This window comes from Genypterus blacodes, unplaced genomic scaffold (assembly GCF_046128005.1).
Source record: "Genypterus blacodes isolate CSIRO-AG114 ecotype Tasmania unplaced genomic scaffold, CSIRO-AGI_Gbla_v1 ptg000094l_1, whole genome shotgun sequence".
In the NCBI taxonomy this organism is placed as follows: Eukaryota; Metazoa; Chordata; class Actinopteri; order Ophidiiformes; family Ophidiidae; genus Genypterus; species Genypterus blacodes.
The window spans coordinates 1,228,354-1,255,347 of NW_027466898.1; the positions used below are offsets into that span (position 1 = coordinate 1,228,354).

The 26,994-nt window shown below is 41.0% G+C and overlaps 2 protein-coding genes across 4 annotated transcripts in view; one reads left to right on the top strand and one right to left on the bottom strand.

Annotated features, from left to right (window-relative positions):
* Positions 1-702: 702 nt before the first annotated feature.
* Positions 703-7,331, bottom strand: LOC143007873 (mitogen-activated protein kinase 14A). The gene is made up of 12 exons (XM_076159371.1): positions 7,087-7,331; positions 5,793-5,922; positions 5,069-5,127; positions 4,533-4,644; positions 3,528-3,557; positions 3,353-3,400; positions 3,033-3,147; positions 2,770-2,841; positions 2,476-2,555; positions 2,187-2,265; positions 1,733-1,906; positions 703-1,640 (listed from the first exon to the last, which is right to left on the bottom strand). The coding sequence occupies exons 1-12, from the start codon at positions 7,206-7,208 to the stop codon at positions 1,579-1,581; spliced, it is 1,083 nt and encodes a 360-aa protein (XP_076015486.1). The 5' UTR covers positions 7,209-7,331; the 3' UTR covers positions 703-1,578.
* Positions 7,332-9,551: 2,220 nt separating this feature from the next.
* plxnb1a (plexin b1a) overlaps positions 9,552-26,994 on the top strand; it is a 51,728-nt gene continuing 34,285 nt past the window's right edge. For all 3 annotated transcript variants that reach the window (XM_076159362.1, XM_076159364.1, XM_076159363.1), the window contains exon 1: positions 9,552-9,828. The gene's annotated coding sequence lies outside the window, so the exon portion shown is untranslated. The remainder of the gene's footprint in view (positions 9,829-26,994) is intronic.

Here is a 26,994-nt window from a genome sequence, read left to right on the forward strand (position 1 = left end):
TCTGGCATTCTGGCATTCTGGCCAAAGACCTCTGTGAAGGTAGCACCCCATTTGGCCCAGATTTGAGAAGAAAAGCTACCAACAACAGCACAATTATGTTCATGATAATGTAATTTAGTTTTTATTGTAATGTTGTTAAAATATAAATATGTACTTGTATTATACATATATAGCATGTATTCTTGAAGATGCAGGTGACAGTTAGATCATTATTAGTCTTCGTTACCACTACTCCTCAGCGAAGAGTTATACAATGCTGCCCTCTAGTGATTGTAAACTAAATTTGATCAGGTATCTGGTACATCATGATATCTCAATTCCAACGACTTAATTATCTCTTTCATTGTGAATAATGTTTCTGGATCCATAGTAGTTGTAGTAATAGTAGCCACAGTCACACTTTTAGTGGCGCACAAAGACGAAGTACAAAGGATCTCAATCTAGTCATGGTTTAAGGAGGAATATGCTTTAATTAAGGTGAATTCATTTTTTATTTCTGTAATTCTTCCCCAAATACTTGATTAATATCATTAATTATAACAATCAGTTGATGCATTGATTGACGCAGTTGAATAGCCAACCTTAAGAATCTGTGCATCACAATGCATCAATGCATGCTCACAGTATACCCCTAGTGTAAAAGTTGAATGGCCCTTTTCCAAATATATATACCATTTAGTCGTTCTAAAATCTAAACATATATCACAACAAACACATCAGTCAATTATTTTGGTTTTGATAACTGAGGAAACGGATTCAAAGTAGCAAACAAGGATTTACAGATTACAGTGGACACAAAACTGATATAATTATAGACAAAATGAAGGAAACATTCTTAATGAAGTGACATATCAATGTGTCCATAATCATCAGATGACACGGATTCCTGCATCTTTCCAAACCCATCCTGATGCAAAGAATGACACTGCATTACATGTTCTACTGAAAGTTCATACAAGTTTTGTAACAAAACATAGAAAATGAGACGCAATAACTACACAGACAATGTCATAGAGTATGTATATGATAATGTCAATGTGATTTAGGATTTATGTTTTATTACAAGGCAGTGCAATTTTTCTGAATGCATTAGATTCTATTTGTTTTTATTGAATTACTTTGCTAATTTGTTTACATTATAGTTACATGATATTGGCATCTATAAACAACAAGGCAGCACAACACACCAGCCGCTTAGCTCCAAGAATAGAAACACATTTACATACGCGAGTAGCGGGTCTAAGCCCTCTTTATCTCAGACTAGCTGAAACTTAATTGTAATTACCTCACTGATATTTCCTACGTGCTAAGAGGTAGTACACTGTACATTTACTACATGTCCTTTCTGTAAAGAGAACACAGCAGTTTTTTTCTTTCATGGAAGGTAACAATGATATTTAAAAATCAATGTTTAAAGAAGTACTTTTTGCATGACGCTTTGTCATACGCTGACAAGAATTGATGTTGCAGACCTAACATAAATGCGCATAATGCAGTAACAAAATTCTGAGGTTGAGAATGTTGTTGACCTTGATGTATTAATTAAACAGCAAAACCTGGGGGCGCTACCACATCACCCTACATGGCTGTCTTCCTGGGGTTGTCCGGGTCGAAGGTCATAATCTCCATGTGGATGAGACCTATTTGGAAAAACAACAAGTTTGGGCTTGATATGCACACTGTAAAACACACAGCCTCCCTCTAATAAACTCTGCTCTCCACAAGGACTTACTTTTCCACTCGCCAACAGCGAGCTCCAGGCTCTCAAAAGAGTCGTCATAAGGATCGGAGTCCGGTTCACATTCTGGGTCATGATACTCAGCCAGGTAGGGGTGAGACAGGCCTTGCTTAGCTGTCAGTCTTGTCTCTGGGTCCAGCAGTAACATGCCCTCCAGTAGGTCCACAGCTGGAGGATCGGAAATGGAAAATAGTGTTACTGATTTCCCAGTTATAAAGCAGTTGTAGTGTTAGAATTTCTCACTTTCACAAGTCAGTCACTTTCCAACTGCTTAAAATGTCTTTCCATGTCTTATCAGTTCTTGTTCATTTATAGCATTGACAAAATAAGGTAATGAGTGACTGCTACAATCTTAAATCCACAAAATTACTATGGAGATGTATGCATTAGGTCAAAATGTTATCTGCTGTGACTCATTATTTTCTGTTTGTGTTGCAGGTTAGTGTACCCTTTGCATCCATGGAGGAAAACACATCTTTGAAGATTTTCTTCTTCTGCTGAGGGAGACCCTGGACATATGATTGTGCCTGAAAAACAGTATTATTTTTTTGACTGTGATTTATTACAAAGCACAGTCTCAAATTAAAGGAAAGCAGATGACACAATATTAAAGATGGATGTGCTATTTTCCAGTAATATCTCGGACCAGAGATCATTGTGTTCATAAGTTGCGTAAGGCTCCACCCACACTGTGATATTATGTAGAATTGTTCTGTAGTTCTGTACACTGATCTTACATCTTTACTCTGCATCTTCTTAACCAGGGAAGAATCTGGTGTTCCTGTCAAGCGAAGGATCTTCTTCAGCTGATCGATACCTGGACGGGCTGGTTAAAGAATCTTTAGAAAGGCATCATTTTAATCATTCATCAATCACTGATTTTCTGAGATCAGAATGTTTCCACAAATGTTGTATACTAATATCAGTAAAAATGATGGGTGTATCAGTGGATGCATCTTGGTCCAGATCTGGAATATGATTGGAGAAGGAAATATCATGTGCAAAACAATGTGCTGAATGTTTGAGGATACTGTCATGTCCTGGGAAAAGAACTTGACCCGTAATCATCTCAGCCAGGATACAAGCGGCAGACCAAACATCCACTATGAGACAGAGAGAGAGAGAGAGAGAGAGAGAGAGAGAGAGAGAGAGAGAGAGAGAGAGAGAGAGAGAGAGAGAGAGAGAGAGAGAAAGGGGGGGGGGGAGAGAGAGAGAGAGAGAGAGAGAGAGAGGGAATTGAGAATGTTTTTTTATTAAAGGCAGGTTGATTTTAATTATTCTTTTTTAATATTACCTGTCTGACTGTAGTGCATCCAGTTGAATATGACCTCTGGTGCTCTGTACCAGCGCGTCACAACATAACCAGTCATTTCGCTCTCCGTCTGTCTAGCCAGGCCAAAGTCCAAGATCTGATAGTTACAGTTAAAGATTACCACACTGAGAGAAAAGGAGTGAAATTGCCCTGACGTTAATACTCTAATAAATGCTAAAGACTGGATATGGATGTTAGGAATTTTTGTGCAAAAATTGAACACAAAATCACAAAATTGTGAATCATAATGTGTCGTCTTGACGGCTGACAAGTTTTTCTTAAATCAATATTCATTATCTTACCTTTAATTCACAGTTCTCATTTACTGCAAGGTTACCAGGTTTCAGATCCTAAAAGTCGAGCCACAGGAGATTCATGAATAACACAATGATTTCACAAAAGTGATGATCATATAGTACAAAGACATAAAAGAAAAGGCAAGAAGTCAGTATAGACACTAAATGATGAAATACCAACCCGGTGAATGATCCCTGCAGAGTGTATATACTGTAAAGGCATGGAAACAATATATTAAACAACACACACACACATATGCAGACCTTCATAACCGCTACATGTTTGTGTCACTGACAACTGTGTTGGAGCTATGCAACACTGTGCTCAGTGTGTGGCTCAGTAAGCAGGGCCAAATCTTGCAGAGTTGCAGAGGTCACATGCACTTATTCTCATTTTCCATTCTAAAACGTGCTTTCCCTTTCATTTTTCACAGAGCTGCTCCTGGTTGACACATTGATGAACATTGAGTGGCTATTGAATGGAGTAATTATGGGTAAAGCTGTAAAATATCCACTTAAGATGCTGGTGTATGCTGTCAAGCTACACTTTATCCTCTGGAATGGCGTGTGGCTGAAGTGACAGCTGCAGAGAGCAACAATAACACTCTAATCCACCTTTGTGTGACTACCAATGTCTAGTCTGTCGCATGACACTAGGGGATAGGCATATAAACAAGAAAATGTTGAAAGAATTGTCCAGTTTTCTGCTATCAAGAGTTTATTTTCAAGTCAAGCTAATGTTAACAGTGTATGACCTCGCCGCTGTGTGGTAGTTTGCAGCCAAGTGTGAAGTCTAAGGCCCGGACAATCTTTCTTCCCTGCTTGCTGTAGCCCTTAGATTGACCTGGCATTCACCACACAATCACACATGCATCAAGCCTCTTATTGTACAGTCTGCTTACAACTAAGCTTACATTAAACACACTCACACAGAATGAACTTCTTAGATATCTGTAACTGCACAAATTGCAGAGAGCATAAGATGGAGTGCAATATTTGAAGGTCAGTGGTAATCATAGTACAGAGGGAGTTCATTTATAGAAGTCATGCTCTCCATTTACCAGTCTATATCTTACCAAATGTTTCCGACCATTTTCAGTATTATTGCATTCAATGGGATTGATCGACAAATTTGGAATAATTGTGTTGTTCACTACAAGCAAATAAATGATTGATTCAATCGCACCTTGAGGCCTCTTAGAAGCTGGTAGAACAGGTATGCGATGATGCGATCAGTTAATCTCCGCTTCTTCATAATGTGGTTCAGATCCTGTGCTACGAAAGGCATTACCATATAGCTGGGGGGAGAGAGAGAGAGAGAGAGAGAGAGAGAGAGAGAGCTGACTGGTTTTACAAGTATTCACTGCTATGGTTACGGCAAAATAAATTACATAAACCAAACGAAGCAAACATGAACAAGCTTGCTCTGACAAACTGCCCCTCATAGCCATTCATAGAGCACACACACACGCGCAATGTAGATGTATGAATATACACACACACACACACGCACACACGCACTTACGCACGCACGCACGCACGCACGCACGCACGCACGCACGCACGCACGCACGCACGCACGCACACACGCACACACAAACACACACACACACACACACACACACACACACACACACATACACACACACACACACATACTCATCGGGTCTCAACAAGCTGCAACAACTAACAGAGGAATGTGGTTTCTGCCTTCCAACTCACAAGGTTTGGAACTTTTCCAGTGTGGAATCAGGTGTGAAGACGTCAAGGAGGCAGATCACCTTTAGGAGAACAGCACATTTCTTGCATGTTACCATACTGCAAATGTAAACCACACATTTCACCATCTAAGCATAAGTTGTCCGTCACTTTCTTATGTGCAGTGTGCATAGGTGTAATGTTTGTACTATACAGCTCTGTATACAATGCAGCAATACCACTGTGCATCCATTTTCTTTAGGTTTCTGTAGGTAGTATTCTAGTATTTGGGCCGTAGTTAAGACTACTTTTTAAATAAGAATCTTGATATTTCAAGAAGAATGACATTGTGGGTGTATATATGGAGGCTTTTTAAATAACTTGACACCATATTCTTTACACAATTAGGACTTTAAAACCACTGTATTCTATTTATAATCAGTACATGACAATTTCTCCATCTTAACCTTAACCCTGTCTGACCGCTAAGTATGGGACAGTTACAGAAGCAGTGGTATTCTGTGTCAACACTGCACCATGCGGGTTTCAAAAACAAACCAATGCAGCTTGGCAAGGACAATAAACCAAAGTGTCACTGAAGACATTTTGTTCTTCTGTTGAATAATGGTGGAACTGTCCTTGTCATTATATTGTAAGGTGTTTATGTTATTGTGTTCATCCTATAAACGTCATATGTTGTGCAGTGAACACCACCTCAATCCTGTCATCCATTCATTCAAGGTCTCACATTGTCATGCTGTATGTGCCGGAGGAGTCGGAGTTCCCTGTAGGCCCGTTTGGCATGAATGAGGGACTGGAAAGGTCGATACAGTTTCTTGATTGCCACCTTCTCCTTGGTCTTCTGATCGATGGCAGAGCTATACAGGAACATGAACAGTGAGGGTACGTGTCATACTCGTGAAACTGACTCGTTTTGTATGCATTTGCTTCCCAGTTTGGTGAATGATAATTTTCAAATTAGTTACAACAGCGGTTCTCAAACTGTGGTACACATGTAAGAATTTGACCCATTGAGCAGCAAAGTACTTTAGCAGTGAAGTAAAACATGTAAATCTCCATAAAAGTTGGATAAATATTGGTCTCTGCAGTTTCATGGGTGTCCTTTGGAGGAGGTATGACAATTACCCAGACAAGGTGTGGCAGGTACCATACTTGAGGCTCTTTACAGATTTACTTTAAAACAGATTATTCAGCCAAGCTATAAACCAGTCTTCAGTCTTGTCTCAAATGAAGCATTCATATCAATAGCGCATTTAGGCACTTGAGTGATGCATTTGTAACTGTAATTTATAACTATAATCAATAATGTGACTTTATCAGCCATTCATTCCTTCACTTTGCACCCGTAAACTTAATCTAAGGTATTCTACTGGTTGTTCTTTGGGCAAACAGTGGCTGAGATCTGGGACTCCAGTAGACAGGATTGCTGGAGGAGATTCTTGTCTTATCTGAGGACCTGCATTGACTTGCAATGTAGCCTCAGGCAGACAATAGTGCCTCTGTTAGCAGATGCCACGGTCATGCAGGAGGCCTCCTCCTTGGACTGCATGCAACACGACCTGAGACTGGAATGCAGATTTTCAGACCCCCATAAATGCATAAGTTGTAAAGAAAACCATTTGTGATATGAGGCAGTAATATTGATTGGTGAACAACAATGCAGGATACCTTTGACCATAAAACGTGTAAGCACGGGGGATGAGGAGGGGGGATCAATACATTCTCACACATTTATGGCCTGTTCAGCAATGTTGCTATAATGACAGAGATACACACAGATATATTTTACCCTTAATGTGCTTTGTCTCACTTATCATAGCCCCTATATAATTTTACACCACCCTTAAAGAGTTATAAGGTGGGGCTGCCAATTATAATAAACTCCAGACAAAACGATAAACATAACATAACAATGTGTACGTTGAATGTTTTAACAACACACACCTGCCATCATGAACTGACTGATGCATAATAAGTGTGTGTGTGTGCGTTCGTGGTAAAGGTTCCCCGCTTATACTCACCAAACTGTCCCATAAGCACCGGAGCCGATCGACCGCAGCGCCGTGTACCTCGCCGGGACGTCCCATGTCGTCTTTTGAACCTCGGTTCTATGAAAACCACCTTTGACGGGCGAATCCTCCATGACTCTGACTTTGTTATTCAATTCTATTCAGCGTTTGTAGAATGTTGACGTCTGTTAGTTTTGTTTTTAACCTGACAGGTGAGAGACAACAGCAGAGGCAAAGGGAGGCAAGGAACGCCCCCCGTTCTCTCTCCTTGGACTAACCCCACGTCACGTGACCCTGTCTGTCTGTGCTTATCTTCATTTATCTACGATCCGTTGATATGGCAACGTGTCGATAGCGGGTACACTCCTCAAAGACAAATTACCTTCACTCTGTACGGGTACACAATAGACCATGATACAAATAAACAACAATACAAGGAATTTCTTTCTTTCTTTCTTTCTTTCTTTCTTTCTTTCTTTCTTTCTTTCTTTCTTTCTTTCTTTCTTTCTTTCTTTCCTTCTGTCCAATAGACTGTATCATTGATTACATTGGGGTTTGCAGACTGTGGGCCACTTACTTTAAAAAACATTTCACAAACACATGGAGCGTCGTTTCAAATTTTGAGTGGCCATTAACAGGTTTTACTCAAACGGAACCAGACAAGAATGGGCCCAGATCAACCTCAACGACATTTAATGACCGGGGAGTTAGGGACATGCCTTGGATAAACAATATTTATGCATGAGCCATCTTTGTGAATTGCCTTCATGTACTTTGTACTTCTCTGACGTCACAACAAAGACAATAAAGGGTTGAGTGTAGAATTTAAATTGAGATGTGCTGGGCCTAGGTCTGCAAGCCACTAATGAAAATGCATGTCTCTGGAAGTTACATTTGTACGTGGTATGTTTGTGCAATGGTTGGCACTGTTGCCTTACAACAGGGGTTATGGGTTTCCATCACTTTGCAGGCTCTGATCCTGTCTGTGTGGAGTTTACATAATCTGCTTAATACTGCAGTTTCATCATCAATATATGCATGATAGATTGATGTCTTTGATTAAGGAACAGTTTGATCCCAGGCTCTGCTGTATGGATGCCCATTGCATTGTCCTTCTTTCTGAGCTTTGACAAAGAGACCACTGATGTTGCCACTGTTGGTTAATTAGATGTTTGTGGAACTGTGAAACACTTCAATAGAAACAGATGTTTATCTGTACATTTTTAATATATACATATGTTTTGTGTTGATTACAATACATTTAGGAGAGGATCTGTCACACCACTGAAAATAATTATGTGTTTCAGGGCCATCAAGGCACATACAAATAAAGAATAGTGGGGTTACATTATCGCCAACTCCGCTTTTGTTCCTGTAAGCAAACTGCAGGGGGTCGAGCGCAAGAGCCATTATAGGCCAGTAGAGGGCAGCCACGCACAGCAAGTATTTTGACAAAGTAAATAGCCTATTACAGTATGTACAATTTTTATTTTTACTGTATGTAATAATGTATGTTCACCATGATTTAACAGCTTCTTCACGGATTATTAATGAATAAAGCGAAATATTCCAATAGGTAATCGGCAGGGACATTTGAAGAATTACTTTTAGTCCTTTGGATGTTACATTCATGAGATAAAAGATCATAAAATATCACCATTATAATCTTTGTCTACGTCATGAAACTCTCCAAACGCCGGTTTGGAGAGTTTCATCTCACGGTAGACTTTTTTACTTACTTCATTTTTCAAAATACTTAAGTTATTTTCATTTTATGGTTACTTTCATTTCCCCAGCACATATAGCCAAATAGAGGATGTGAGTACTTGTTAAACCAATTTCTCACAATAAGACATGGGAATTGCCACGCTATGTTTTCGCCTCACCGGCAAGGCTACAGATCAGAGTCAAGACAGAAAAGTCAGACAGAAAAGAAGAAAACGTCTGGGAAATATTTTCAAAATAAAACCCGATTGTACCAAACGCTGAAGCACCTTTTAAAATATGATTTGACACACTGTATGTGATACATTACTGTAAGTGATAGATAGATAGATAGATAGATAGATAGATAGATAGATAGATAGATAGATAGATAGATAGATAGATAGATAGAATCACATGTCTACTACTACTATTACTACTACTACTAATAATAATAATCACCATCATCATCAAACAGATTTTGTTTGTGTTAGAAAAAAGGATATTGTATTTGAAAACAATCAATTTGTCGGTCTGTCTCTGATTCTTATCCTTCAGCCCCCCAGAACGCCCAGATCAGCCCCGATTAAAATCTATTTAACTTATCAAACGTCATGACATTGTTCTAGATTCCAGAACGTCATCACTGCATCGGAACAAAGAGACCTGCCTGAGGCTTTTATTTAGAAGGGAAATCTCTCTATTTCCCTCTCTTTCCTAGCGTGGAGGTTCATGTGTGTTTTGCCGCTGCTGTGCACTCCACTCCACTCCACTCAACACTTCACTCGGGAACGCACGCTTCTCCTGTGCACTCATCACCGCTGAACAGCAGGGCTTGTCTTTGTTTTTTGTTTAACAATCACACACACGCTTGAGTCGGCTGTAGTTTCCTCTGCCTGAGCTGTAAACTTGTCTCCAAATGCGCCTGATTTTAATGGGAAACTAGTGTCGGTGCGTGGATGTGATCAGATACTTTGAGCGTGTTACCGTGGATGGATTCTCCGCTTTAGCTACAACATGGACATCTGAATCACCTCACGGACCAACCAGGTAAGATACAGGCCGTTATCCTCACATTTGTATGATTAAACTTAATTCCCTGGCCATTAAAAGGCGAGCAGACTCTAAAAAATGGATATTTAACATGTTCACAAAGACCACATGCCCTCATATTAACCAAAACCGTTTGAAACGCCCCAATATGCTTTTAAATGTGTACATTCAAATCAGTTATTTTATAAAGTGCTTGATTAGTCTGTAAATCGACTTTCCTAAGGGTTCATTTTTCTTCCAAGTCTATTCTCACTACAGTGGCACCTACAGTACTGAGACTATTGTGAACACTGGACTTCAAGACACACACACTCGATTTTGTCAGCTGATGTAGGAATGTGTGTAAGCTGTGTGAGGCAAATGTCAAATGCCTTGTTCACCTGTTAGCCTTCTGCTGTTTGTTCACACAGCACCAAGTTATTGCCTCATTTGCCACAAAGGAGCAGCTTTGACACTGTTCAGTGAACTTGACATACATTTGGTTGCTTGTAAATTTTAGTGTGATTATATTGTTTTTCTATGTTTTGTACGACCTGGGGGAATTCTGTTTTTGGCTCACAGATGTAACAGCTTCATCCCCCCTCTAACCTTCTTCATTTTGTTTTATGAACCACACATTTTCAAGTTTCATCATCAATTCATGTTCCTCCCATTCTTGTGGCGCACCCTGAGAGAATTGAGCCGCACCCTTTCCCCATCCGAGCCAAGACTATCACAGAGGGACCAAAATGTTTAGAGATAGGCGCGTGGTGTTTTCAGCTGTTTGGAGACGAGGTGCGGCGCTCACAAGATCTCCATCACTCCCTGTTTTGCACCTGATATGACTGAAGAATTGGAGATTTGGTACTGAAAGTGACTTTGTTCATAAGATTACAACTTTCTTGGCTAAGTTAAGGAGAACTTTTGTTTGACCTCAGTAGCAGCTGCCTGATTGTATCTTGCAACCTGAAAAAAATAACGCATCAATCACAATCTATCACAATCAAAAGCATTTAATTCTCTGCAAATGTCCTTTTCCCCCTGGTACCATATGATACACGGCACAGTAAAGAACAAGGATAGAACGTTCTGATCATTCTGAACGTTTCCTACACAACCTTTTTAAAGATTCTTGTGGTTGTGCGGCCTGGCCTTGAACCTCCATCTCCCCTTTTCTATGGTTTTGCCTGTCGTCTCTATACCCAGACATTTCTGAATAGCTGGCCATCTGCTTGCTAAGAGTCTGTTCAACAAGCACGATATCACATTACCCACACTCCACTGTGCGTGGTGTGGGGGATGAATGGAAGTGTGTGTGTGTGGATACGGTGTTATCAGAGACCGTTTAGAAAAGTGTTTAAAATGATATCATATTTGGGTTGATTGCGTTGTGTGAGATGTAGAAACTGTAGATGTGTTTCAGCCTCAAAATTCTTCTTCTCCTTCATCTTTAGTTTGTATGATGTTTGCTGATGTGTGGCTCTTTTTTTCTGTCATCGCCTTTTTAGCATTACTCCCTGACTAAAGAAACACCTTTACTTCAACATCATTACAGACTCGCCAAAAGCATTTTTACAGATGATGCTGGCATTGCTGTGGGCGCCACTTTTGAAATCTTTCACACAATTATTAGGTGGCATAATGGCGGTAGTTAGGTTACCAGCCAGACCTCAAACCTCTTAGACCCAACACACAGGGGAAAGGGTCGAAAGGGCTCTTCAGCTGCAGCTGGTCGTTGAAAAGCGCTGCTCCACGCTGGAATTGACAATTTTTGCCCTTTATATGAATCATAAAACTATGACTTCTGGACATCTATACAGCAGAGTTATGATAGATGTCAAATGTGAGGACTTTCAACTGCTTGAGAACTGAAATGCTTTTGAAATAAGATGCCAAGGGAACCCTCCTCAGCAGGATGTCTCCTCTATATATCAGGTGTTGCATAGTAGGGAAATGTATTTTTTTCTACGTCCTACACATGTTTATTCAGCTGCATAATTGGACATATTTACTTCCTGTGATGATCCTTGAAGCTTTTGTGTGCAGTTGAACCACTGAGGATCATACTGTAGTAACATGGCTTGTTGGATGAGTGTTGAGTATGTTTCAATCTGCTGGTTCCTGCATTTGTGTATCTTTCGATGATAGGATGTTTCAATGACGGGATATAAAGAGCCTGGGCATCTTGATTGTGTGTTCATGTGTGAGGGTGTGTGAGAGAGACAGATAGGGAGAAATGTGCATGTCAACTAGTGCCAGATTTCTATGATGGTGGTATTTTGGGTGTTCTGCAACAGCTGGTGGTCCCTCATGTTACATTCTTCTCCCTCTTTCTCTCTCTCCCTCTCCCCCCTCTCTGTGTGTGTGTGTATTTGCTGGGTTTGTGCTGTAACAGGGTGTGGGAGTGGAGATTTTTTGAAGAGGGTACTTGCTGGGGAACCACTATGGCCATGGGCGTCTCTGGGAAAATACGAACATTTGTATTCTTTGGCTCCCAGATATTTTCAGATCCTCTCATAAACCTGAACTGAGCCACTTAGTATCCTTTACTTAATTTTTACATTCATCTCTCCTTGCATATCTCAAAGTGCTTTACAAAAGGTTGACCCTGGGTCCGATATGCTTGCCATCTACAGGGTGGATTGGATCCGAGGCATCAATGAGCCCTCGAGGGCGTTTGGCTTACAGTCAAACTGGCTGCCGAATAAATACTTCTTTTCATTAGCAGCAAGCTTATATCCACTGTGCTTAGACGGAAATCCTCTCCATCCTGTTGCACTGTTGGTCATACAGTATCCTGAGGAACAGAAAGGCTGTATGCTTTTCTTTAATGTTGGTTTTACTGATAACTGCAACAATGTCTGAATAATTCATAGAAACACACGCCAGAGCTCATTCATAAAGCTTCTACGGCGTAAATTAGTGCACCAGTATCTCATCAGTGATGCCTTTTTAGTAAGGCGTGTCCCTGGTAAAAGCCAGTGAACGCATTAATGAGCTGCTACGCACACTTTATTCTTCTTCCTCTGCTGTCAAAGCAGAACTGACTGTGTTAATGATTAGCACTGTTGCCTCAAACAATAAGGTCCTGGGTTTGACCGTCATGCTGGCCCTGGCCCTTTTGCATGGGTTAATGTCCCTTCAACTTCAACCCTTCAACCCTGCACTTATGCAAGGCACTAGGCTGGAGATCTGGAGTTGGCTCTTTTGTGCAGCACTGTGGCTGCCCACTCTTCCTAATAGGCAGGATTAGTTAAATCTGGTATTTGTGCAATGACGATAAATAATATATTCAAATAAGCAAAGAGAACCTAAATTCTCTGCTTTAAAGCTCAACATTTTAAGAGCGATTGTGTAACTGGGTAATTCTTAACTGTCTGAAAGAGGCTGAAACTTTGAAACAAAGAAAAACAGAGCTAGACAAAAAATGTAGTGGAATCACAAGTAACAAAAGCACATTTGGTATACCGTGAAGGTGGAGTGATGACAAAGGGAAAGGCATCCCAACAATAAAATCTATTATTGGGACCTTAAAGTTGCAAACATGTTATACCTGCAAATTTCACTTCAACATGCCAAACATATTAGACTGCGATCCAGTCATTTTCATTCATATTAATTTCTATTGTATTACATTAAATGGACTAATTTGTGTGTGTCCTAAATGTAAGTAAGTAGCTACATAATAGAACAATCTGGCCCGGATCAACCCTCACTAACATAATCCTTTTGAAAATCTAATCTACTTATATTAGGTCAGCTGAATAGGCCCCTTTTTCAAATACTCAGAAAAAGAAAGGCTGTGTTAAAGCCAGAGGGTGTGGTCTCATTGTGCCGAAGCAGCCGCCAGCTCCAGGATGGTTGCGTATGTGCCACACCACCAGCTCTTTGCAGCAGCCACAGCCCCTGTCCCCTTACCCGGCTCCCTGGAGAGCCCTGGCTCAGCCTCCAGCCAAAACCTTAAACCCCCAGCTGCCCTTTTCTGTGCCTCAGACTCAGGACCCAACCCTGCCTAACCCCATATCCAATTAGATTACACAGGACATTTCCTTGTGTGTGTGCTCAGGGTTATTCATTGCTACATTTAATATAACTCTAATGTTTGATTGATTGTGGATCGCTGTTTTTGTGGATTCTCTGGAAAATCACACGCATGTACATGGGTGTACACAGTATGTTCATTGGTGTGTTTCCAATTCTGAATGTAGGTTTGATTGGAAACAGTGTTATAAGAAAATGGAATAATAGACAAGCACAAATAGAAAAATTGTGTGACACATTTTTAGGACTGCATGTAGAAAAAAAAGGTTTTACTTGTTATTTTTCTGATGGCTAATATGTGGGTTTACCTGATGTGGCAGCTCTTTTTTGGAAAACCTTATTACGATTGTCTGATAATTGACAGTGATTGATTGGTGTTCCTGGATTACGTACAGAATCTGGATTAGAATGTCAATTCTATCAATTTCAGTCGATATTTAAGCCTTAGCTGCTCCAAGCTTAGGCTGATCGATAGTTACACATGGGCCCAGTTGCCTGTAGCCCTAAACCTGAGCTCCCTTCCCCTTTGGCTGTAGCCCCTCACACCCACAGCCACAGGCCCCTAGACAGTTGCCCTTGCCCCCAGCAGAGCTATGCTAGCGATCTGACCGATTCACAGGTGCTCGCATTCTCTTTCTTTAGGAAATGCCATTGGATTTTCTGTGAGGTTGTTGGTTCTGGCAGCTGGCACTCTGATACCCAGCCAATTCCACAAACCTGATACCTACACAACTATTGCTCAGCTGCTCCTCCAATTGAAACCATCAACATTTGATTTATTTGACTAGTTTCTCTTCTGAAGGCAACATTGGAGGCATGAGTGAGTTATTTCTGCTAACAGGGGCTGAGAAGCACCAGCGATCAATATCATTTGCTCAATTGTCAAGATAACATTCTAGGAATTGATTGCTTGAACAACATGACTAAACTGCAGCATTGTGATGTCAATCAAGAGAAACGATATGGGATTAGTCATTTTAACACCCAGAGAGCAAGTCTAGATTCTATTGCAAAGTCAGCTTGGCCTCTCACATTGTCTACAGGGGTCTTGTGTTCAATCAGGTTTCATCTGATTCTCATGTCCATCAGCAGTGAAAGGGATTGTCAGTGTGTCAGTTAAAATCCCGTAGATAGCGGATAGGTTTAATCCCTTTAGGCTATTCAAGAGAAGGGGATGAGATGAGAGGAATCTTTTTCAGGAGGTACACATCTGCCCAGGAGTCCCGATCAGACCCCTAAACTGACCTCTCACAAAATGTGCTGTCTGCATGTTGTTCGTGTTTGCAGTATTTGTGTTAGAGTGATTATTCTGTTACTCTCAAAGGGCTCTAATATTACTTCCTATGGTGTTTTTGACATTTAGCTTCATCCCAGTAAAGTCTATTGTCTTTTTCCTGTTGTATTCTAAGAGGATTGTTGCAGTGTTTCAATTGAAAAACCAGCTCACTCAGCACGTTAGATTGTTGTTGAGATGTTGTTAGAAATGAAATCCTCTTAAGTCTTCCACTGATTAATGAAAAGCCGAGGGAAAGTAATAAGTATGAAGATTAAAACATAACGCCTCCAGGCTGAGTCTGCTGGCCACCCAGTATGAAGTCCACAGTCTGTCTGAAGCAGTTTAATTAAAAGTAAAAGTAAGCCATAATGATAATTAATAGGTTATTTTTATTTATTTGAAATCAATTAGAGAGCATTTTACACCATTTGTCATAATTAAAGGCCGTAAGTAAAGGAGCAATTGAAAACAAAATTCACGCTTGAACACACGGAGACCTGTATTTCCAGATTCTCTTGTCTCTCTCTCTCCCTCTTTCTTCTCTTTCTCTTTTTGTGTATAAATTACAGATAAAGCCCTTTTGCTGCTGCCAAAACATAATTGACTGGCAAATATTGACCCTAGTCAATAATCGACTCTTGTTAATCCACATCAAACATAATGTGGGGTAATTCATGAAATTGTATGGCAACCACCCAGCGCCACGCTCAAGCTGCCCGACAATGGCTGAAGCGCACTCATAAAGCGTCTGTTGGATTAATTAGCACAATGGTATCCTTTTTATTTTTTTTAAGCTGTGTTAAAGGCGTGTCCCAAAATGAAAGCCAAATGAAATGTGCAGTGTTAATGATCTGCCATGTATTTAAGACTCACTTTGAACGACTGCCTCCTCTGATGTCAAAGCACAATGGACAAGAAAGAAGTAAGAGAGCGGTAGAGAGGAGGAGGCAGAGACCCTGAGCAGACCTGTGAGTGTGCAGGCTTTAATGTCCACAGTGCTGCTAATGTGCGGCGACAATGATGACTTATCATGTAAATAAACTTCCTAATCAACTGAGCGGGCTTATATATTACAGTTGTTGAAAATGACACTATCTGCTCTTACTGGCATGTTAAATTTCACGCTGCCTCTTATGACTTACCCCTAATGTCTGACAAATAACAGAGGAGGTTGTTGACGTGATCCATGAGGCCGTTCTTTGTTATTCTGTCTCCTCCTTCTCCTTCTAAACGGAGTTCATTGGACGTAACTGGCCTTATTCCAGTCACTTTCATAATGAGTAATGCAAAGGGACCCTGGACTGTACATATGGATATAATTTGTTAATGCCTTTGGAAGTGAATATATTTTGAAACGGTGAAAAGCTACCACTCTAGAATCGTCAGCATAATCAATACTACCCATTATCAATACACCAACTGAAAAGAGTTATCATGTATCATATTAGCGTCATGTATGTTAATGTGCTCCATTGTGAATAATCAAATGCACTGTTTTTCTCGCTGTTTTACTACTCTCTCGACTTCTCTCTCATAATGTGGAGGTCCTCATGTATTTGTCATGATAGCTCTGAAATGATGTGAATGTGATATTCCTCACCATCCTGATGCATTCTGTCGGGTTGTGTTATAGGCTCTCTTTCCAATTACCGTTCAGTCACAGCTCGACAGGAAATGCTGATCTCATTCTCTGTGAGATTTATCCAGAAGGTTGATATTGAACCCTAAAAGTGGCTTTAAATTACCCTGTTGTCTTGCTCACGGGACCACACGGAGAGATGCTTCACTGCCAAGTTCTTCCCAGTCTTTGTGAATGGAAGCTTACTTGGTGTTTTATTAAATGAGGAAAGGAGAGGAGCAGAGAGGAGATGAGAGGAGAGGAATTGCCTTCTGTACTCAATATTCTAATTTTGTAAAGGCCCTTGGCTTGGGCTGAGTGCAGCAAAGGAAACCAACTGTCTGTTTGTCCCAGTTGCAGCAGCTGCAGTGAAATGAGAAGGAAATCATTTAGATGGATTGTTTGACTGGGTTGACCATGGCAATCAAAGTCTGCCCCATTTCTATAACCCACTTGGTTGTAAGCCAGAATATAAACGTGCCTGCTTGTTAATATGAACATCCATGGGAATTGGTGTATGTGTAAGTCTGCAGTAGGTCAGTAGGTGTGCATTTCAAAAACGTGCAATCTATTTTTACTACTTAATTGTTTTCTCGGATGACGTTACTACTACCAAGAGTCGTGTTTCTTTATTTAGGAGAATTTTTCAAATTGATTTGCATTGAAACGAAGGAGGTTCATTTTTCACTGGTATGTCTTCACTGATCTATGTCTTTTAATTATCTCTACTGGCTCCTAGCAGGAATTGTCAGGTCACTACCAGCGTTTAGTGGCCTTGGCTGACTTAATTAATAAAATGGTGCTTTAACAATAGACCTGATTATGCTGGCTAATTAGAGTGGACATCAATCAGTAACATCTAAATGAAAGACACTGGCTGATATTCTTAAAGCTCAGTAGTGACGGCACTGGCGCTCCATAAATTTCATCAGTTTAAGCTGATTCATTGCTGTAGTGGTGATTAGCACAGAGGAATCTGTTGGGCTGTTGTTCACAATGCAAATGAACATGCTGACCGAATTAGGTTTATTTAACCCACAGCATAATTATCCACTTGACAAAGACGACAAAGAAAGCCTTACGACGTGGAAATTGTGTGATGCCTTTAATTTTTTATACACCTATGTTTACAAATTTAACACTAAGAAGGTCTGCCTGGCCTGCAGATAGATTGTATATTTGTCAGGGGCTCCTATTAATGATGCAGTGGAGGGTATGAATTAATTATGAGATATGATAAGAAGGTGTCAGTAGTGCCGCAAAAGGGTGGCATATTCTCTGGATAGGTGTTGGATAATTTATGTCATATGTACATAAAACACACAATGGTGTAACTATTATTGCATAATGGCCATTTTGTGTTCCAAGGCAGCAGAACTCTACTTATTTCCTGTTTAAGGAAAGCCTTGATACTTTGTTAAGATGAACATCGAACAGAAGTGGTACTGTGTAGTGCAGTCCAGTCTTCAGGCAAGGCCGAGCCAGGGGGGCTAACCAAACAGTCCCGTCTGTCCGGCCGTAGAGGCGGAGTATAGATTTCCATCGTGTTAAAGCACAGCTGACCACACACTGAGCGAACAGGAGGAAATGACACATGCAGAGTAACCAGAGCTTAACAGTGGCCTGGATGTGACATTTCTGTCTTTCTGCTGGCCTCTGTGTCCCTCCTGTAATCCGTTTGTTTTTACCCATTAACAAATATGCCACTTTTTATGTGCTACATGAAAAAAAATCTATGTAGTGTAATATATGCGTGCATTTTGTATGAAGTGCTTTTATTGTCACATTTGTATGTACTGTGTATCTGTAAACATAGTTCAGAATCATTCCAAAATCTACTCGGATCAAATTGAGCTGTGGTGCATGACGCATTGTTAAAAACTGTAACTTCATCTTAATCCGATATTTGTGAAGTCAGAGATTCACATTCCTATTAAGTACATTTTATGTGCAGTTCATGCTAAGTTCATTTCAATTTTGTTCAATTCTGCTTCACGTAGCGGACTTGGTTTTAGCAATAAAACAGCTTCTACATTCATGAACACACTGGTGATCTTCCCGAAATTGCTTTCTGAACCCTTTCATCATTCACCTAAGCTGCAAAATTTGGACGACACTTTTGGCAACACACTGACAATAGACCTGTTCATTGTCAGCAGGACCTTTTTAATGACATTTCACGAAGAAGGGTAGAAGAATGGAAAAACTTAGTGAGGCCACCAGTGGCATTTTTATATGTGACACAGTTGTAAATATTTAAAATATGGTTCCTGGTTGGATTGAGGACATAAAAATAAACCCTGAGAGGCTTGTAAAGGCCTGTAATTGATTGTGTGCCTTAACAATTTGTGTTTATTTTGTGCATACAGAGAAAGAATGAAGAGTGCCAATAAATTACCCAACTTCTCCATTTAGGTAATAATTACACAGAAACCAGAAGCAACATTGTGGTGATTACATTCTGCTGCAGTGTGCTATGTCATTCCTGTTGGTGTATTCCAACATGAAACACACAGGACAACAGGTTTAGGATAAAGTTGAGCTTATACAAATGTTGTATGGTTTTACGCACCTACAAGGTAAACATTGTCATAGAATGAGATACTTCATTTTGTTCAAGGCCAAACTACTACAAACAAACTATTATAAACTAAACTGTCCAACACATCTAAACAGCATCAGGAGCCAAAAATCATTGCAGGAGCAACCATTGTAATAAGAATAAATTGCAGTCGGTAGGGGTTTCACCATTTCACCGTTGTAAGCATCTGATAGTGATACCGATGATGTATTGATTATTAGGCTATGTTTGGACAAGGCCTAAATTGGGCGCAAAATAACCATTTGTGAGAAGAAAATAAAAGCTTTGTGTGCTATCCCTAATCTATCCTTCCTGGACCTGTGCTGTGTGCTGTCGAACTTTTCAAGTTCATTGCCTCACAGAGACTTAATTGCCTGAACTTGAGTACACAGGGTTGATGTCCTCGGTCAGCTGCAGACAGATGGTAGCTGCTCGCCGTGCTTGTGTCTCCAGGTGGGGTCTTCTGCCGTCTGTTGGTCAGGGTTTACACAGATAATACCTCCCGCCCACCTCAGCCCGCAAGCTATGCACCGTGCTTATTATTGTAATATCGTTGTTTCACATGAAAGTGGGTGATGGCAATATGAGAAACAGACCAGAAGTCCTTGTTGTTCTTGGTGTGTGTTGTTTGTGCGCATGTGTGTGTGTCCATGTGAGCATGCCTGGTAGGGGGTGATTCAGCAGCTGGACAAACAGACTTGATCTGACTACTGTTGAACTAATGGAGGCCACGGAAACACACACACGCACACACATGCACATAGTGCCTGTAGTTCCCTGTTCTTAATTCAATTCAAATTGTAACCCTTGCCTGTCCTAAATCTCAAACTATATCTTAAACTAAAGGCTCCACACACGCACACGCACACACACACAATGTGACCTTCTGGCGTTGTGTCAGATCTAAATGGATCATGCTTCCCGCTGTCCCTATGAGAGAGGCATGTCCACATAGGCCATGTCCGTCTGCCTCTCTCTCCTCCCTCTGTCCCTCCCTCCTGTCATTCTTTGCATCTTTTCTTTCACCAATGTGCACAGTTTGACCCCAGTTGCCCTTGACACATACATTTCTATAGGTTGAGCCAATCAATGGGGACTCCGGTGGGCTAGTGTCAGATGTTGGGTCCACTAATTGAAAGCAAACGCAACCCTTCCTGAAGAATGAGAATGGGCATTTTTGTGCGTATGCTTGAGGGTGTGTGTCTGTTTGGATGATGAATGAGGAGGATGGAAGATCTGTCACATTCACATGGTGATCACCCAGTCAGCGGCTATTGTCCAGACCAAAGTTTTAAGAAGATCAGTGAGAAAAATGGTTAGAATGATCTCAGCTGTCTGTGAATGTGAATGTGGGCCCCCATTCTTCAATTAGGAAATCAATTACTGATAATTATCATTATTATAATGATAGTAATAGCACCTGCCTAAATAACCTCTCAGATTGCTGACGTCAAATTTCAAACCAAAGTGCTATGTAAGTATGCTCTAAATCATTGGGTTACTTATTTTCATGGGGTTTTAAATGGATTGTTCAGTTTCAGATAATCTGGAAATCTGAGCCATTAGCCAGTTATAGACACCATTTACAAATCAAGAAGTTATGATGACACCTAATTGGGAAAATGCTGGTGGTAAAGCAGCACAACAAACTGGCCAAGACACAGGTACAACACACAGAATGGCTATGTTAGTGATTTATTCTCAAAACTACGTATGTAAGCTAAATACCAAATGTGAAAAGCAGCAGAAAAACAACAATAAAATGAAAATGAAAAGCTACATCCAGTATGATGCCTTTATTTATACAAATATTATTGTAAAATAAATTACAATTGGTATAAATACACTATATATGCTGTTCTACAAATTCTAAAGAGGGCGTGATTAATGCAATTATGGAGTTGGTTTGGACACTTCTTTGGCTTAAATGGCAGCCCAGGACATCTGTCTCATATAAAGGCCAACTGAATAAAAGACAAATACTTCACCAAAAGGATTTGAAACAGCATTGGTTGTGTTACACCACCACACCAGCCAGCTGCACTTACAAGCAAACCTATTGACAAGAAAGAATGTAGAGCGCTTGGCTTTCACCACTTTACTTGGCCGAGCAGCTAGTAAGAGCTGCTAGTAACAGTGTGTGGTTTATGAATCGTTTTAATCAGACGGAACTATTTGTCAGGATGTTTGAAGTATCAAACAGATTGCTGGGGTTGAAATCTGATTTCGTATTGCGAAACAAAACATATCGTTGGCAGGGTTGTCCTGAAAAAAAGAAGAGATTGAGCTTTGGAAGCTGAAATAATGAATCCCAAACATCAATCAGTCAGACCACTCTCATTAATTATACATTTCTAAGCAGTCTTGAGTCAGGCAGTGGATTCAGGTCTTTATTCAAAGATTCTGCCACAATGCCAGGCAACCCTCAGAGTCAATCTGCTCTGCTTAATGGCCACTGCCCAGCATCGTCTCTGAAAACAGGGTTGTATAGCCATGGAGAGATTAATATTTGTTTCTTTGTAGCGATGTTAAACACAAAAGACTTGAATGGAGAGTCTAAATGTTTTGATCATGCATTTAGCAGCACAGAACATTATATACAGATAAGAAGGTGAAGAGGACAGAAATGGAGATGACGCCTTCATCCTCAAGTTGAGACGTGTTGCATGAGGAGCAGACAAACTAGTGACACATCCAAAACAAACGCCAACAAGCCCGCGATCGTGTTCATGGGGAAGTTATCAGAAAGAGAATGTAGGAAGCTGTTACAAGAAGAATCTGCCATTGCATCAGGTTTTTGTTCAGCCTGTGCTTCTTGGAACAAAACGTCTTCATAGTGTGACGACAGTGGGCCACGTGATCCTTACCCCAAGCTGCCAACTGCAGATGGTTTGCAGTTAAAAATGATTACCTCAACTTTCCATCAAAATAACTGTCTATTTGACTTCAACTTGAAGTTTAAACTAAGACATAAATGTAGATAGATAGGATCAAAGTGTATTTGTGTAAACTTAAATCTTGGATGCATTACAGACACATCCTACTTATTCAACCAGCTAAGTATTCAACCCGCCCTGAATTTTTCTTAGAGATTGCAACGTATTTGTGGCCCTGAAGGCCAATCATTTAGTGTGTGTGTCTGTGTGCCCAAGCATTGTGGTCCGTTCCATGTAGAGCTCGAGATTCTGTTTGTCTTTCACTGGCCTGAGCAAGGCCAAACCCATGTGAGCCAGCAACAGGGTCACTGCAGACCAGCGGTGGTTTGGCTTTGATGTTCATATTTGCTTGACCAGCAGCCTCTCTCAGGCTTGGATTTACTGGGCGAGTCTGATTCTTAAACTCTTCTGGGTGCTTCTAGGCGCCCCTGGACAGTCTGAATTACTTGTTAAAATTGCCGTCCCTTCTTTTATCTCTACCTTTTTCGCTACCCTTTCCTTCTCTCATACTCTTTCTCACTCTGCCTCTCTCTCCCCCTCACACACACACACACATGGTCTTTGTCCATGCTTTTTACCCATCTTCCCCTTGGTTAAACCCTCTAGTTTGATCAATCATTGATGATCCCAGGTGCCCTGAGACCTCAGGGGAAAACCTGATTGGTTACGCAGGCCTTTATATGGCCCCCCTGCCACACACCCCCACACCACCTCCTGCATCCTCCACACCACAAAGCCCCTTTCCAGCTTTTCAAGATCAGTTAAATCTTATTCCTCACCCTCTCCATCATCTCTCTCTCTCTCTCCCTCTGTGCTGTCGCTTTCCTCTCTCCATGTCGCTCTCTCTCTCCCCGCACTAGACGTCGGAGAGCCAGCTTCAATTAAAGAAACAGTGGGGTTCCCTAAGCCATTAGCCATATTAGTGTTGGGTCCATGCCTGTGCCCCTTCTCAAACAAAGACCTCTCAGTACTTCCTGGGACATTTTGGCTGGCGCTTGTCTAGATTTACTGATGTACCACACAAACTCTTTGAGACGCAGTCGGCGGTTGCAGTCTATAGTTGGTGACACTCTTTACACATTTACCTTTGTGTGATTTAACACACAGCCACTGAAGTGATGGTGGACTTTATCAGTTGAGATGGCCGCACAACGTCATGGGTCATTGTTGGTCATTGATTGAAATAGATGACATGTGATTGATAAAGAGAAGGTCTGCTTGATTAATTACATCTAGCATCGTCTCTTGGCCTTGTCTGAGGCTTTATCGTGCACTTAACCTTTGGGAATAATTTCTTTGTCTGCCAGTCACAATCACACACCTCGGACCTTCAGCACAGCCAGGCTCCACTCATCAATCATCTTTGATTTTCTGCCAGATAGTGGAATAATGGCTGTGAGTGGGGATACTGTGTGTATCTGTGTGTGTATGTGCACCTCGTGCCTGTTTTCCTGAACGAGATGGAGAGAGCACAGTCTATTAAGCATTTGACAATTGAAGACCTCCCACTCTAAAAGACCTGCTTGGGTTGTCCTCCCAATCTCAGAAAGCTGAGGAAGGGGGATGGACAAAGGCGTGTCTCCGGGGGCGTCCATTTTCTTTCTAATGAAGCTGTCCTTCATCCAGCTTGTTGACAGGAGGCCAGGATATCACTCCCACCTGCCTGCACGCCAAAAAAAAACCCAGCAGTTTGGCCGAGATTTTGAAATCGGCCTGATTAGGAAAAAGAAAGAAGAAAATACAAAAATATTTTGATTGCATCAGCTTCAAGGCACATAACTCTTGGTCCACCTGTTCATGAAGCATTTTAGCAGTGACTAGATTATTATCCTGTTTTAAACTCATACTGGAGAGAGTCAAGAGACACAAACTGTTCTAATACTGAACTATAAGCATTTTTTCCCTATGAATGCTACTATATAAAGAAATCACAGAAAGGTGGGCCATAATCAGATTGAAATTGGTCAAACTGCACATTGGTGTATACAATTACAATTCAAGCCAATGAAATGTTCTAGACATGTGTATTTATGACTTCATTTATTTTGTATGCTCAATGATTGTAAATGAAAGCTAACAAAATCTATGTGGGAAGTAATCAATAGTTTTCCACCCAGATTTGTATTTCTGTTGTTGCTCTTCATACAGGATCAATGAATCCTTGTTATAGCCCATACAGTGTAGGTTTTGTAAATTAGGTGCTACACTTCCATATGTATTTCTCAATCAGCACAGTTCAATCAATCGTATGGATCTGTTCCTGTTTAGATTCCTGTTTTAACCACTGAGATTTATCACTTCCTGTCAAAGGCATCAACATTTTTTTATCGCCTTTTCAGTCAGCTGTTACTGCCTATGATGGCCACTGTGTGCACCCACCAGTAGCCACCTAATGAGTAAGACCCTTTAGGACTGTAAAGTGTGATATGGAATGAAATGTGGATTAGAAACGCCTGTCACTGGTCCCCACTTAGGCATTCAGTGGGATTATGTCTGCATGGGTGCCCTGGCTGCAGATGAAACATGTCTGGGATGAAAGCAGGCAGTCTTTGCATATGGACACTGAGGTGACGGAGCAAGCCAGTGTGGTATTAGGGCCAAGTGTTATGGTATTGTTTTTCCATGCTTACCCAATACATGTCTGATAATCTGTAATAACCTCTGTGTGATTCAGTGCAGGTTATTTTTTTTACAGAATGGTAATATATTTAGGAAAGATATAAGACAGATGTTTATCAAGCATGATAAAAAATAGTTTGAAGATCTCTCATATGAGATGTGTGCATTTGTATCACCACTGCCGAGCTCAGAGGTTACAGACTCCCACAGTAATATTTGATTTCCCTGCAGACAGACAGAGCTGACACTGTTAGTCATAGTGACCCCGATAACAGCTTTTATCAGGCTGCCAATAGGGTTGCAAGTTCAGGTCACCGCTCCCGACTCCACTGCACCAATCGACACTCAGTTTAGCCTGGAACCTAATAGGGAAATTCTTTTTCTAACCTCTAAGCCACACAAAATGGAACTTTTAAGACTTTAAAGTCCATTCTTTTCCCTGCACATGTTTCATAAAAAATAATGCCCTTAAAATAACTACTCTGTGTCTAGAGCAGACACATTTTGACTTGTATAAGGACACACATAAGTTATTTGAACCACTTTGTGGTATGTTAGCTATATTTCTAATGGTGTAACCTTTTTTGCTTGGACATACAACTCCAGTAGCAGCAATGTAGGAACGGTGGCTACAAAGAATTCCTGACTACACATTTAGAAAATGCAAGGCATTCAGATAGGCGCCTGAGATACCAGGCACAGAGGAGAGAGAGGCGAGAGGGCGATGAGAAGGGTGAGACAGAGGCTATGCAGGACTGAGTTCACTTGGCACGTTATGATTCAAAGGTTTGCCAGAGTCCATGTGGTGCAAACGTATTTGTGCAGGAAACAAAGACTGATTTTTGGGCTGTCACTGACCAATACCAGCAATCGTGAGATAAAACCTTTGGTTGTCAAATCAAAATGACAATCCAAGGTCGCAGTATTAGACATGTCCACTGTGCCAATTTAGCACTTTGGCACCTAATGACAGGGTGTGACAAATTTATCAGAAACCTCTGTTGGCAAGTATAATCTGGCACCTGAAAAACAATTACTCTCCCGGAGCTCAGTTTGCCGAATTGAGATCCCTAATCCCAAACCGGTGCAATCCCTCTCCTTTAAGGTTGCATAGAGGTAAAGTAAGAATTTGGTGTACACATATTGCACAGTGTGACAAGCAAACAACTTTAAAGATCGCTGTTATCACTCAGTTTGCGGGAGGCATGAGTTGATTTCTATTCTTCACTTCAAAATCCTTGTGGTTTTGAGGTTTCTTGAGACTGACTCCGGTCCTTTCAGTAATCATATGTTTCATTACTGTCAAACTTTAGTGTGTTGTTAAGCTTGAGGAAGGACAGGGTGCAGACTCCTCACTCTGGGCTATTTTCTGTCATAATCTGGTTCACTATCATTGCACTTGTGGCTGGATCCAGCTCAAATTTGATCCTCGTCCCTTGCCTTGTATTCTATAATAAAAAAGAAATGAGTTGAAGTTTCCCAGTGCTGAGTATAAAATGATCCATTGCTGAAATGATTGCTTCAGTGATAAATAAATAAAAGCTCACATTAAGCATGTCTGCCCTGAGAGAGAAATCGAAGTGAGCACAAGTGGTGGTAGACCACAGACAGTGTGACAAGCTGATTAAAATGCCCTACAAACTGTGAGAGCTAGACCTCCACTCGCTATTCACTTGACCAAGGCACGTCGTCACGACAACGAAGGACGACAAAGGGCTTTCTCAGCCTATTGAGTGCTGTGAAAGAAGAGGCGGCTGTGTGTGTGTGTGTGTCTGTGTGTGTGTGCGTCCCAGAGTGGCGATGTGGCTGTACAAGCCGTAGGTGGTAATGTATGCAGACCATCCGCAAACAAATGAATACGCATGCACGTCCCACTGCCTCCTCCTTAGCATTCTGTCTCTGCAGAACCTCACAATGACCATACCAGCGCGTCCTGGATGACGTGATGCTTCATCCGAGCATATGGCCACAAAACAAAACCCAATGTAGTCGCGGAGAAGCTATTTGAGCTCGCTTTGTCTTCTCAACGACGAATGCAAATGCCTTTGTCTGTTCATCTTACCAGACGTTTTTCGTCTTGATAAATGAACAGCAAAGATCCAGTGTCTAAGCA